The sequence below is a fragment of the Saccopteryx bilineata genome, chromosome 4 (assembly GCF_036850765.1).
Source record: "Saccopteryx bilineata isolate mSacBil1 chromosome 4, mSacBil1_pri_phased_curated, whole genome shotgun sequence".
NCBI lineage: Eukaryota > Metazoa > Chordata > Mammalia > Chiroptera > Emballonuridae > Saccopteryx > Saccopteryx bilineata.
In genome coordinates, this window is record NC_089493.1 from 263,032,790 (window position 1) to 263,046,245 (window position 13,456).

Genomic DNA, 13,456 nt, shown 5'->3' on the forward strand with positions numbered 1-13,456 from the left:
ACACAGGGCCTAAGTGGGAAATGGGAACAATGCCTACTTCCCTGTCTGCACATCGTTTGTGCTCTTTGATATTTGGCACTAAATACGATAAATTCATGGCTTCTGATGTGTGGTCCTGGGAAAACACAGTATCAGACCCTCCTACAATTAGTGACAGCCACTAACTTTTTCTCACGATAGGGTTTCCTCCATCTGCTCCCATCACTTGGATGTGAGACACCATTGGTGGCACTGGAAGCAGAGGAAATTGATGGATGGAGACTTGGGGAAATTATCACCATTCTGGAGTTAGTTAATCTTTGTCAAAACCTCCCTGTGAGAGAAGTTGTTTCTACATGACCAGGGACTTCTTTAGTAATATAAATAAATAAATAAATAAATAAATAAATAAATAAATAAAAAAAAAGGCTCACACTTGGCCTGACCGGGCAATGGCGCAGTGGATAGTGTGTTGGACTGGGACGTGGAGAACCCAGGTTTAAAACCCCCAGGTGGTCAGCTTGAGCGTGGTCTCATCCAGCTTGAGCCGGGGATAACCAGCTTGAGCATGGGGTCGCTGGCTTGAGCATGGAATCACAGACATGACTCCAAGGTTGCTGCTTGAGCAAGTGGTCATTCACTCTGCTATAGCCCTCCAGTCAAGGCACATATGAGAAAGCAATCAATGAACAACTTAAGGAGACTAAGGAACCGTAATGCAGAATTCATATTTCTCATCTCTTTCCCTTCCTGCCTGTCTGTCCGTCTCTCTGTCTCTCTCTCTACCTCTGTCACAAAAAAAGAAATAAACAAAACTTTAACAAAATACTTTCTGTTTTTCTGAGACTCCAGAGACTGACTTTGATCACTTACCAATCCACGCAAGTTCACTGACAGGCAAATATGTATTTTTGGTGGCTTCATATACTAAAGCAATAGGGGACGGAACTTAGCATCCACCAAGGGAGAGAACCTAGTGTAACATTCCATGTACTGGGCTAGAAACTGAAGAATTTTACTTTGGATGCTGGTGTGTATTATACCCCCAAAGAGTACAACACTTCAAACTTTGTTCCAGAGCTGTAAGCATTCTTAGATATCTGCCAGAATGAAAACTCTTCTTCAGAATAAGATAACAGTGCCTTAGGTCTTGTGTTATATTTTGTCAAATAAAACATCCAGAAAACCATCAAATATCACAAGACATATGATGAGGCAATGCAAAACATGCCAGAGACAGGAGACAACAGAAAGAAAAATCTATGGGGACCCCAGATACTGTAATTATCAGACACGGATTGTAAAGCAACTATGCTTACTATGTTCAAGGAAATAAAAGTCTAGTTGTAAAGGCTCAGCAATAAACCAGAAACTATAAATGAGATATTGGAGATTTGAAAAATAATCATCTAGAAATTATGGAAGTAAAATATAGTAACTAATATTTAGAACCAATAGTTGGATTTAATAGCAGATTGGACACAACTGAAGAGAAAAGTAGTCAGTTGACATGCAGATTAGAAAGGAAAACCCAGAATACGTGAAGAAGAAAATATATAAAAAGCACAGAAGACAGAGAAGATACAGAGAACAGAATGACAAAAATAAACATAATTTAATTGGAGTCCTATAGAAAAGAGGAGAAACTAGGAAGAGGTAATATTTGAAAAAAAAAAAAATGACTGAGAATTTCCCAGAGACAATTAAAGAGGAGATAAAGGGTATTAACCCACTGTTTCAGTGATCTCAACAAAGCCAAAGTAGAATTTTGTGAAAAATTCATATCTAACCACGTTTGATTGAAGATATAGAAAAAATAAAATAATAAGAGAAGACAGAATTATCTATCATTTCTAGAAATAAAAAAGGTTTCTTTATAATGATAAAAAAGTTCAATATGTCAAGAGTTTGTTATTATTCTAAATAGCTCTAATAATATGGTTTTAAATAAATAAAGCAAATTTCAAAACATACACACAGGAAAAACAAATTCACAGTCATTCTGGAAGGTTTCTTTTTTATGTATCTCAATAATTAGTAAAATAAGTAGACAAATGATTAGTAATGATGTAAAGATTTGAACAGCATAATTTTTTTTTTTCAGATAAGCACGGAGAGAGAGACAGGACCATCAAGCTGCTGATGTATGTGCCCTGACTGGGGAATCAAACCAGTAACCTCTGTGCTCCAGGATGATGCTCCACCCAAATGAGCTTGTCTGAACAGGGTTTTTATTTATTGATAGAGACAGAGAGAGGAAAGCAGAGAGAGGGGAGTGGGAAGGGAAGCATTCATTTGTTGTTTCACTTAGTCATGCATCCATTGGTTGCTTACTGTGTGTGCCCAGATGGGGGATCAAACCCACGACCTTGTTTGGGGTTAATGCTCTTAACTGACTGAGCAACCGGTCAGGGCCACATGATTTTAAAACCAGTCTTATTTAGACAATAAAGCTATCACTTGCAGAATACATACATCGAACATTTACAAAATTGATTGTAAATATTGGGACACAAAGCGAGTTTCATCAAATCTCAAAATATTTAAATTTTTAAAAATATAGAAATTAAAAGCTAAAATAGTATTAATAGAAAGATATAGTGTGTTTAAATATCTTAGTTGAAACCAAATTGAACTACAGATTCAATATAATCACAATAAAAATCTCAAAGCGTTTTTTTTGTTTTTTCAATTTCACAAGTTGATTAAAAGATTCATATGGTTCCAAGGATCTAATTAAAAACTTGATGCTGCCTGACCTGTGGTGGCGCAGTGGATAAAGCGTCGACTTGGAAATGCTGAAGTCGCCGGTTCGAAACCCTGGGCTTGTCTGGTCAAGGCACATATGGGAGTTGATGCTTCCAGCTCCTCCCCCTTCTCTCTCTCTGTCTCTCTCTCCTCTCTCTCCCTCTCTCTCTCCTCTCTAAAAATGAATAAATAAATAAAATTTAAAAAAATTAAAAAAACAAACAAACCAAAAACAAAAAAAACCACAAAAAAAAACCTTGATGCTTACCAGTTCACTACTTCTGTCTGTAAACACTGATGATGATATTTCTTACTGTTACTTTAATGGCATAAGGACTTGCACTCTTGAATTAAGTGGGCATCAGGAGGCCTATGTAGCCATTCCATCAATATTCGCAAGATTCTTCTCACATTACAATTGTTTTGCAAACATTTTCCATATATTTATGGGTACAACAAAAATTGAGTGTTGTAAATGCTGCTGCCTTTAGCTATAACTAAAAACATTCCAGTAAACCTGTTTTTGACTGTATAAAAGAATGTGTAGTAATTTTTTGACATTTGAATTATGGAAATGGAAATTTTAAACAGTGTGAAAAACATAGTAGTATGGTACTACCATAAAATTGGAGATAATAAAATTAATGGAGAAAAAAAAATACTCACATGGAAGCACATACACACACATAAATCTGCCATGACCTTTTTAAAGAAAAAAAATGTAAGTCTTGTCCACCAGAAAGCCAAAATTATAACCGTGCTATAGTGATGAAGATGGGTGGTATTGGTGCTGGTGTAGATAAAAGGGTTCACTAAACAGACTAGAGAGCTCCTAAACAGAAGGACGTATGGACACCTGATTTGTGACGAAGATGCACTGCAGAGCTATGGGAAAAGAGTGAACTTCTCAGTCAATGGTGCCAAGTCACTCAGGTATCCAAATATCCAAAAATTAAAAAAAATAAAATAGGTGTTCATTGATAACTAATTAGAGAAATTCAAATGAAAACCACATGAACCACTAATATACACCCACAATATTTTCCAAATACTAAAAAATGATAATATCAAATACTGGCAAGAATGTGGAACAAAAAAAACCAATGATGAAAGAGTAAACCAGTAAAATTACTTCTTAAAAAATGGCGGAATCTATAAAGTGTAAAGATACACCTACTCTCTGATCAGCAAAACCACTGCCAGGTGACATCCTGTAGAAACACATGCTCATGAAGACTATATATTTATTTGCACAAGAAAATCTATAGCAGCAATTTTCATAATGTTCTCATCAACAGTAGAATGTAAAAGTATAGTTTGATATCATCATACTATGAATTACCATAGAGCAGTGAAAAAGGATGAGCTATAATTAACTGAAAGTATATGGATGAATCTTACATACGAAATATTGAGCAAAAGAAGCCAGACACAACAGAATTAACAGTGTATGTTCTCTTTTACATGCAGTTGAAAATCAGGCAAAATTTATACATATTGTTTAAGAATGCCTTATTAGTTGGCAAAACTATCAAGAAAATCAAAGGCATAAATATTATAAAAGAATAATGAGTACCTCTAGAATAATGGGAGAGAGAGAAATAGTTATACTCAAGGGAGATATTTTATCAAGAGGGCTTCTAAAGTGAGGATCTCTTTCATATATTGGGTGAAGGTTATAGAGGACCATTTTATAACAATTTGGTAAAATGTTTTACACATTTCTCCATCTTTTATTATATTTTCTAATAAAATTTTAAATAAAAATATGCACACCCATTGATATATATTCATGTATATATACTATATACTGAAATCCTTGTATTTGCCCTGGCCACTTGGCTCTGTAGATAGAACGTAGGCCTGGCATACAGATATCCCAGGTTCACTCCTGGGTCAGGGCACCATGAGAAGTAACCATCTGCTTCTCTCATTTTCCCTCTCCCCCTTCTCTCTCTCTTCCGCTTCTGTGGCCAGTGGCTGAGGATAGCTCAGGAAAGCTTGGTTGGTCCGAACATCAGCCTCAGGTGCTGACAATAGCTCAGTTGAGCATCAGTCCCAGACAAGGGGTTGCTGGGTGAATCCCAGTCAAGACGCATACAAGATTTTTTCTATCTCCCCTCCTTTCACTTTAAAAAAATTCCTATATTTGTAAAAAGAAGTACTTGACAGATAAATGAGAAATTAATAAACTATTTCCCCATGAATACAAGGGGAATGGAATTTGAGGACAGGCATGAAAATAAAACTCTTTGCATAATTTTTTATATAGTTTTTCTTAGGTTTCATTTCTTTAACTTGGCCAGTAAGTCTGTTTCAGGGCTCACAGCAGATGACCAACCACAAAGGAATGTCTGATGTCACAAGCCGAGAAGTCCTGGATGATTGAAAGCCCCACGACCCTTCCCACTCCCCCTCAAAAAAGAACCCTAGTCCTAGGCTGTGCCTGGAATGCGACTCCCCTTACCAGTCAGCACAGCAAGGTCCATTTTTTCTTTTCAATAAAGCCTGTTACTCTGGTCTTTTTGGACTCCCATGGATGCTAACAGTTTTGACTTTTGATTATGTACCTGCAATTTATTTTCAAAAATTAAATCTAAAAAGTGTAATTTCTGAAACTGGGAACATAAAAAAAGAAACAAAACTAAATATTTATGATCATGGTTTCACAACTTACATTCAAGTCTTTTATCCATTTTGAGTTTATTTCTGTGAATGGTGTAAGTTGGTGGTCTAGTTTCATTTTTTTGCATGTACTTGTCCCATTTTCCCAGCCCCATTTGTGGAAGAGACTGTCTTTACTCTATTGTATGCTTTTATCTCCTTTGTCAAATAACAATTGGCCATAGAGATGTGGGTTTATTTCTGGGTTCTCTGTTCTGTTCCATTGATCTGCATATTAATACAGAGTTCTAACAAATGCAAACTAAGCTAGAAAGACAGAAAGCAGATGTGTGGTTGACTGGGGAGGAGGAAGGATAAGAGGGAGGGATTAGTAAGGGCCACCAGAAATGTTGTCTATGTAGTGGATATGCTAATTATATTTTTTGTGGAGATTTTTTTTCTGGGTGTACATATATATCATATATTATAACTTTCTCATTTTACACTTTCAATTTACTCTATTTATGGTTTGTCAATTATACTTCAATAAATTGTTTAAAATAAACGAGAACCTCAAATTAGGTCTAGTGACTGAGGGTGACATATGGAAACTTTCTAACCTTTAAATATTTCTAAACTTCCAGGGAGACAGGAATGTATCTGCACTACCTATCTGAGATCGGAGATAACATGTTAGGTGGACTTTGCTCAAAAACATGGTAAACAGGAGCCACAACCGGCCTGTTGCTAACTTTACAATTGAATGCACAGAGATTATGACCACCAAATAGTAGGCATAGCCCAACAGACATACAGGCTAGCTTTTCTGTTCTACTCATACTCCTCAGATATCTTCCAGACTTTTAATATCCTTGTATTAGGTGCTGGCTGCTTGGACATGGTTTTATTTAAAATAATTGCTATTGATGTTAAGTATTTGTTTTTTCTTTTCTTTCTTTATTTTTATTTTTATTAAGTTGGAGGCAAGGAGGCAAGAAGGACAGACTCTAGCATGTACCCCAACTGGGATCCACCTGGCAAACCCTCTGTGGGTGATGCTCTTCCCATCTGGGGAGCTACTTGGTTGCTCAGCAACTGAGTCATTTTTAGCACTCGAAGAGAGGCCATGAAGCTATCCTCAGTGCCTAGGGCCAACTTGCTCAAACCATTCAAGTCATGGCTACAGGAGGAAAAGAGAGAAAGAGAAGGGAGAAAGGTGGAGAAGTAGATGGGCACTTCTCCTGCGTGCCCTGACAGGGAATCAAACCCAGGACATCCACAAGGCAGTCCAACACTCTACCACTGAGCCAACCTGCCAGGGCTGTTCTTCTTTTCTAAATGGGATGTTATTCATAAATCCTGTGATAATTTTCTGTTTTTCATAAACTCAACTAATATTTAGAAAAGTGGTGCACATGGAAGATTTGGGATTGAATTAATTTAACTTTGGAGGGCTGAGGAAACGACACACATTCAGCAGAAGTCACTCAGGTTTTAGGTACTAAGAGAACCACAGTTTTATCAGCTGTTGGTCAGGATACAGAAGTGAGGCAGAGGAGAGAGAGAGATTGAATAGGGGAGGAGAGCAGAAAAGGGGTGGAAGGAAAGAGAGGAGAGGAGAAGAAAGGAGAGAAGGGAGGAAGGAAGGAGGGTAGAAGGGAGGAAGGAAGGAGGGTAGAAGGAAGGGGAGAAGAAGAAAGAGGAGGAGAAGAGAGGGAAGCCGAGAGAGGAGAAGGAAGCAGAGGAGAGGAGAGGGCAGGGGAAAAAGAAATTGAGGTGAATGGGGGACAAAAGTTGGACCTTTATATCTTTCATATGTTAACTTTACTTAAGAGATTAAAATGAGGATTTTTATTTAGAAACTGAACTGGGGATTTTTTGGTATTATCAGAAATGGTATTATTTGAAAGTTGTTATTTTTGCTGTCATTTGAGTTCATTACATAACTTCTGGTAAACTAAACTGGAAAGGCAGCTGGGTGGTAATGTTACATCTTCCAAGCTCTGATTCCTTTGCTCACTTGTTCTTGAAACATTCCCAGCATGCTGTCCCAACCTCTCACCGGAAATACAGGAGCCTTGTCTCTCAAAGCCCTGATTCTGCTCTTTTTCTCTTAGGAGTCTGCCCTCTCCCCTCATGGCCACTCACAGGGCACAGTGTCACGCAGATACTCCCACCACTGCCGAAGTGTGGAGTCCCCCATCATGTGGACGACGTGACCAGCCAGGCAGCCCAGGATGCTATCAGCAGTGGAAAAGGAGCGGCTGGAGCAGGACAGCGAGTGCCACACATCTCCGTGGTAGAAGCCAGAGGGCTTTGTGGCGGGAAGTCCAGGGCTGCATGGGGGGCGTTGGGACAGGGCTATAGAAAAGAGAACAATAGAACAGTACTAACTTTTATATATTGCAATATGCCAGGGGCTCTTCTATATGCTTTATACATATTATTTCATACAAATTCCATGAGGTATTATTCTTATCTCATTTACAAGTGGGGACACTGAGGCCCTGAATTGTAAAGCAATTTGCTCATGTTCAAGAATAGTGACTGGCAGAGGTAGCATTTAGAGTCAGCCCAAGAAGTCTGACTTTAGAGCACATATTACTAACCATTATGCAAAACTGCCCTGGCAAGAGGACTGGGGCTAAACTCCCAGTCAAGGAATAAAACCTCTCTACATCTATTCCACCCCCACCCCGACCCCAGCAAATGCCAGCCCCACTCACCTAGGCTGCTGTTTCCTGGGGCTGCCATTCTGATCTGGATTGGAGAAACGCCCTGAGGGAGCACCTTGTCTGTCACTTTCCTGGAGAAATACCAAGACTGAGTACTGAGGGGGTGGGGGGATGACCAGGTAAAAGCTGGGTTCGGTATGGGGATATGATGGCTGACTTGTAATTTCTACTCTGCCTAAGTCCAAAAAAAAGCTTGAGGTAGTTACAATAAAATTAGCACATTTATAAAGAGGCAATTATAATGGTCAGAAAAATGATGGAAAGAAGAGAAAATCTTATCAGAAACCTGGACCTTCTGCAAGCAACCCACCCATTAGCTCTCAGTTTACTAACAGTCTAGGTAATAAAAGAATATCCAAGCTGTGTCACGTACTTCTCCTTCTCTGATAAATAGAGTATACAAGCATCCCAAAAAAGACAAACCCTTCTTTGCACTGAATTCTGGAAGAAACGTGGAGCAGAGTAATTTTTGTTTACAAAAACAATGAAGATGTAACTCCTTAAGTGTGGGCTGTGCATAGAGATGCCCAAAGATCACAGTGTGGAAGGGGGGTGGGGTGGGCAGGTAGTTTTACAGTAGAGAAACCAGGCAACACTGCCCAGCCAGGTGACCAGGATAACATCAACATTTATAAATCATGTTGATAGTATGTGCCCTTGATAGGATGTGATGAAAATGTAATTGATCTCTGTGACCTTCCTCCCCAAACCCATAACTCACCTCTAATCATAAGAAAACCACCAGACAATTTTCAACAGAGAGGAATACTCTAATATAATTAACCAATACTCCTCAAAACTGTCAAAGTCATTAAAAGTAAGGAAACTATGAGAAACTGTCACAACAAAGAAGAGCCTTGACACCTAAATGTTAAGATGGTATTCTGAATGGGATCCTAGAACAGAAGAAGGACATTAGGTTAAAACTACAATAACCTAAACAAACTATGAACTTTACTTAATAATAACATATCAACATTGATTGGTTTATGAATTGTAACAAATGCCACACTAATATAAAATGTTAATACTAGGAGAAGTTATGGAAGAAAACTGATAGGGGACCTCTCTGTACCATCTGCTCAATTTCTTTGTAAATCTAAAACTGTTTTAACCATAAAGTTTAGTAATAAAAAAAATTGCACACAGATGTTCTTTTTTTTTTTTTCTTTTTTTTTTCTGAAGCTGGAAATGGGGAGAGACAGTCAGACAGACTCCCGCATGCGCCCGACCGGATCCACCCGGCACGCCCACCAGGGGTGACACTCTGCCCACCAGGGGGCGATGCTCTGCCCCTCCGGGGCGTCGCTCTGCGGCGACCAGAGCCACTCTAGCGCCTGGGGCAGAGGCCAAGGAGCCATCCCCAGCACCCGGGCCATCTTTGCTCCAATGGAGCCTTGGCTGCGGGAGGGGAAGAGAGAGACAGAGAGGAAGGAGGGGGGGTGGGAGGGTGGAGAAGCAAATGGGCACTTCTCCTATGTGCCCTGGCCGGCAGAGGTAGAACCCGGGTGCCCCGCATGCCAGGCAGACGCTCTACCGCTGAGCCAACCGGCCAGGGCCCACAGATGTTTTTTAAAGAGAACTGAAAATACCTGCTCACAAAAGTTTAATATTTCAATGTTGACAGCAGCTTGATTCATAATAGCTAAAACCTGGAAACAATCCAAATGTTCAAGAGATAAATGGATAAACAAACTGTGGTATATCCATACAGTGGAACACCATTCATTAAAAAAAATAAAGAAAAAGAAAATTACTGACATGGGTGAATCTCAAAAAACATTTTACTGAGTGAAAGAAGCCAAATACAAGAGTACGAATTGTATAATTCTATTTTTATGCAATTCTAGAAAAGGCAAAACTAATATATACTTGTAGAAAGCAAATCAGTGTTTACCTGGGGCTGGAGGCAGATGAAGGAAATGGACTGTAAAAGGACACATGGGAATCTTTGGAAGTGGTGGAAATGTTCTATTGATTGTGGTGACAGTTATATGGGTATACACATTTATTAAAACTCATTGACCTGCACATTTCAAACAAGACCATTTAATCATATGTAAATTATACTGCAATAAACTAGATTTAATTTTTTTATCAAAATAAAAACTCAGTAAGATTATGAGCTGCTGAGTAGGTGATAATTAAATACATAGCTATTAAATAAGAATAACTATTTGAATGTATGAGCTGCTGTTTCTAAAATTGTGGGTTCCAGTTCCAGTGAGGCTGGAAATACTGTTGAGCAATCCTTTTTTTTTAAAATTTGAATATTACTTATTACTTTTCTTTTTTTTAATTGATTCATTTTAATTTATTTTTACGTAGATTCTAGTGTTGCCAAGAATGCATCCCCCTTCCTCCACGTATTCCCCTCAACATCTCCCTTGCCCCCTCCCCACAGCACCCTTCTCCCTTCCCTTCAGGATTATCTCATCCTATCATCCCCTTTCCCTCTGTCCTCTTTTCCTCTGGTCCCTTTGATTCCTCCTCTGTCTCAATTCTGATTCCTCAGTTCACATTGTTCATTGGATTCCTCAAATGAGTGAAGTCATACGATATTTTTCTTTCTCTGCCTGGCTTATTTCACTTAACATAATAGTTTCCAGGTCCATCCACGTTGTTGCAAAAGGTAAAATTTTTTTATTACGGGGACAGAGAGAGAGAGTCAGAGAGAGGGATAGACAGGGACGGAGAGAGATGAAAAGCATCAAACATCAGTTTTTCATTGCGACACCTTAGTTGTTCATTGATTGCTTTCTCATATGTGCCTTGACCATGGGCCTTCAGCAGACCAAGTAACCCCTTGCTTGAGCCAGCGACCTTGGGTCCAAGCTGGTGAGCTTTTGGCTCAAGCCAGATGAGCCCACGCTCAAGCTGGTGACCTCGGGGTCTCAAACCTGGGTCCTTCCGCATCCCAGTCCAATGCTCTATCCACTGCGCCACCACCTGGTCAGGCGTTTCTCCAACCTTTAACTCTCAGTCTATATGTATCTTTTGTTTTGAGGTGTGTCTCTTGTAGACAGCTTATGTATGGGTCCTGTTTTCTTTTTTTTTTAATTTTTTTTTCATTTTTCTAAAGCTGGAAATGGGGAGAGACAGTCAGACAGACTCCCGCATGCGCCCAACCGGGATCCACCTGGCACGCCCACCAGGGGCGACGCTCTGCCCACCAGGGGGCGATGCTCTGCCCATCCTGGGCATCGCCATGTCGCGACCAGAGCCACTCTAGCGCCTGAGGCAGAGGCCACAGAGCCATCCCCGGCGCCCGGGCCGTCTTTGCTCCAATGGAGCCTTGGTTGCGGAACGGGAAGAGAGAGATAGAGAGGAAAGCACGGCGGAGGGGTGGAGAAGCAAATGGGCGCTTCTCCTGTGTGCCCTGGCCGGGAATCGAACCCGGGTCCTCCGCACGCTAGGCCGATGCTCTACCGCTGAGCCAACCGGCCAGGACGGGTCCTGTTTTCTTATCCACGCAGCTACCCTATGTCTTTGATTGGAGCATTTAATCCATTTACATTTAAGGTTATTATTGATATGTAGTTGTTTATTGACATTTTATTCTTTAAATCTACATTTCTCTTTTACTATATACCCCCCCCTTTGTTCTGTTACAACAGGCCCCTTAACATTTCTTGCAGCATTGGTTTGGTTGTAATACTGATAAATTCCTTGAGGTTTTGTTTTTGTTTTTGTTTTTTTGTCTGGGAAGCTTTTTATTTCTCTTTCACTTTTAAATGATAGCCTTGCTGGATAAAGAAGTCTTGGTTGTAGGCTCTTGTTCTGCATTACTTTGAATATTTTTTGCCATTCCCTTCTGGCCTCAAGTGTTTCTGTTGAGAAGTCAGATGTCATCCTTATGGGGGCTCCTTTGTAGGTGATTGACTTTTTTTCCCTTGCAGCTTTTAGTATTTTTTGTTTATCTCTGAGCTTTGGTATTTTAATTATGATGTGTCTTGGTGTAGGTTTCTTTGGGTTTCTCTTTAATGGAATTCTCTGTGCTTCTTGAACTTGTGTGACTTTTTACTGCATCAATTTAGGGAAGTTTTTCAGCTATGATTTCTTCAAACAGGTTCTCCATCTCTTGTTCTTTCTCTTCTTCTTCAAGAACCCTTATTATGCAGATGTTGTTTCTCTTTATGTTGTCATAGAGCTCTCTTAGAGATTCCGCTGACTTTTTGAGCCTCTTTCTTTTTGCTGCTCTGCTTCTGTGCTTTCATTTATCTTGTCTTCTAAATTGCTGATTCGATCCTCTGCTTCATCCAGCCAAATTTTCATTCCTTTTAGTGTTTTCTTCACTTCTGATATTGTTTTTGTTATTTCTGACTGGTTCTTCTTTATTATTCCAATGTCCTTTTTGATGCTTGTTATCTTTTTATTTAGGTGCTCATTGTGTCCATCCATTGTTGCTCTAAGGTCTTTGAGCATTCTAATAATGATTATTTTAAACTCTGCATCTGGTAGTTTGGTTATTTCCATCTCATTCAGTTCTTTTTCTGGGGATTTCTCTTGTTGATTCATTTGGATTTCATTTCTCTCTCTTCCTATTTTGTCTGCGTATATGCTCCTTGTTTGGGTGTGTTGTTTGTGAAGTTAGCTAAGTCTAGGGTTGGTATTGTCTGCCTCCAATTTTCAGCTGTGTTATTTTTAGGTCTTTTTGGGTTGGCATCAGCTGTTGTTTGTAATCCACCGTGGGCTACTTATCTGCTATCACTGTTCTTTTTTGCTGTTTGTGTTGGTGTTTTCCATATCTTAGCTGTTTCAGGTGTGAGGAGCCCTTCTTTAAGCTTCCACTTTAACAAGGTTTGTTAGGTCCTGAACTGGTGCTTTCCATATCTGGCCACTGAATGTGGCTGCCCTTGACCTCCCTGTCTGGGGGCTGGTGCAGATCAGTGGGAGTCACTGCCTATGACTGGCTCTTATCAACCTTTTTGTAGCTACAGGCGATCCAGATTTTGTGGGCTGCCTCTGCTGGGCCCAGGTGCCATTGTAAATATCAGCTGTATTCCTAAGCTTGCTTATATCTGCTCTTGGTCTGGGGGAAGTTCCTTTAAAAGTTCAAGTTCCTGCCCTAGCCGGTTGGCTCAGTGGTAGAGCATTGGCCTGGTGTGCAGAAGTCCCGGGTTTGATTCCCGGCCAGGGCACACAGGAGAAGTGCCCATCTGCTTCTCCACTCCTCCCCCTCTTCTTCCTCTCTGTCTTTCTCTTCCCCTCCTGCAGCAAGGCTCCATTGGAGCAAAGATGGCCCGGGCGCTGGGGATGGCTCCTTGGCCTCTGCCCCAGGCACTAGAGTGGCTCTGGTTGTGACAGAGCGACGCCCCAGAGGGGCAGAGCATCGCCCCCTGGTGGGCGTGCTGGGTGGATCCCGGTCGGGCGCATGCAGGAGTCTGTCT

General features: G+C 40.3%; 2 protein-coding genes across 7 annotated transcripts in view; both read right to left on the reverse strand.

The window, feature by feature from the left end:
* Window positions 1–13,456, reverse strand: part of LOC136334318 (NXPE family member 3-like) — a 288,032-nt gene that overhangs the window by 116,040 nt on the left and 158,536 nt on the right. The gene's annotated exons all lie outside the window — the stretch shown is intronic.
* The window catches only part of LOC136334317 (NXPE family member 3-like), a 75,702-nt gene that overhangs the window by 5,076 nt on the left and 57,170 nt on the right, over window positions 1–13,456 (reverse strand). For all 6 annotated transcript variants that reach the window (XM_066274364.1, XM_066274360.1, XM_066274366.1 and 3 more), the window contains exons 4-5: window positions 8,058–8,137; window positions 7,480–7,692 (exon numbers count right to left, since the gene is read on the reverse strand). In XM_066274364.1, coding sequence (XP_066130461.1) covers window positions 7,480–7,692; window positions 8,058–8,137 — 293 coding nt within the window. The remainder of the gene's footprint in view (window positions 1–7,479; window positions 7,693–8,057; window positions 8,138–13,456) is intronic.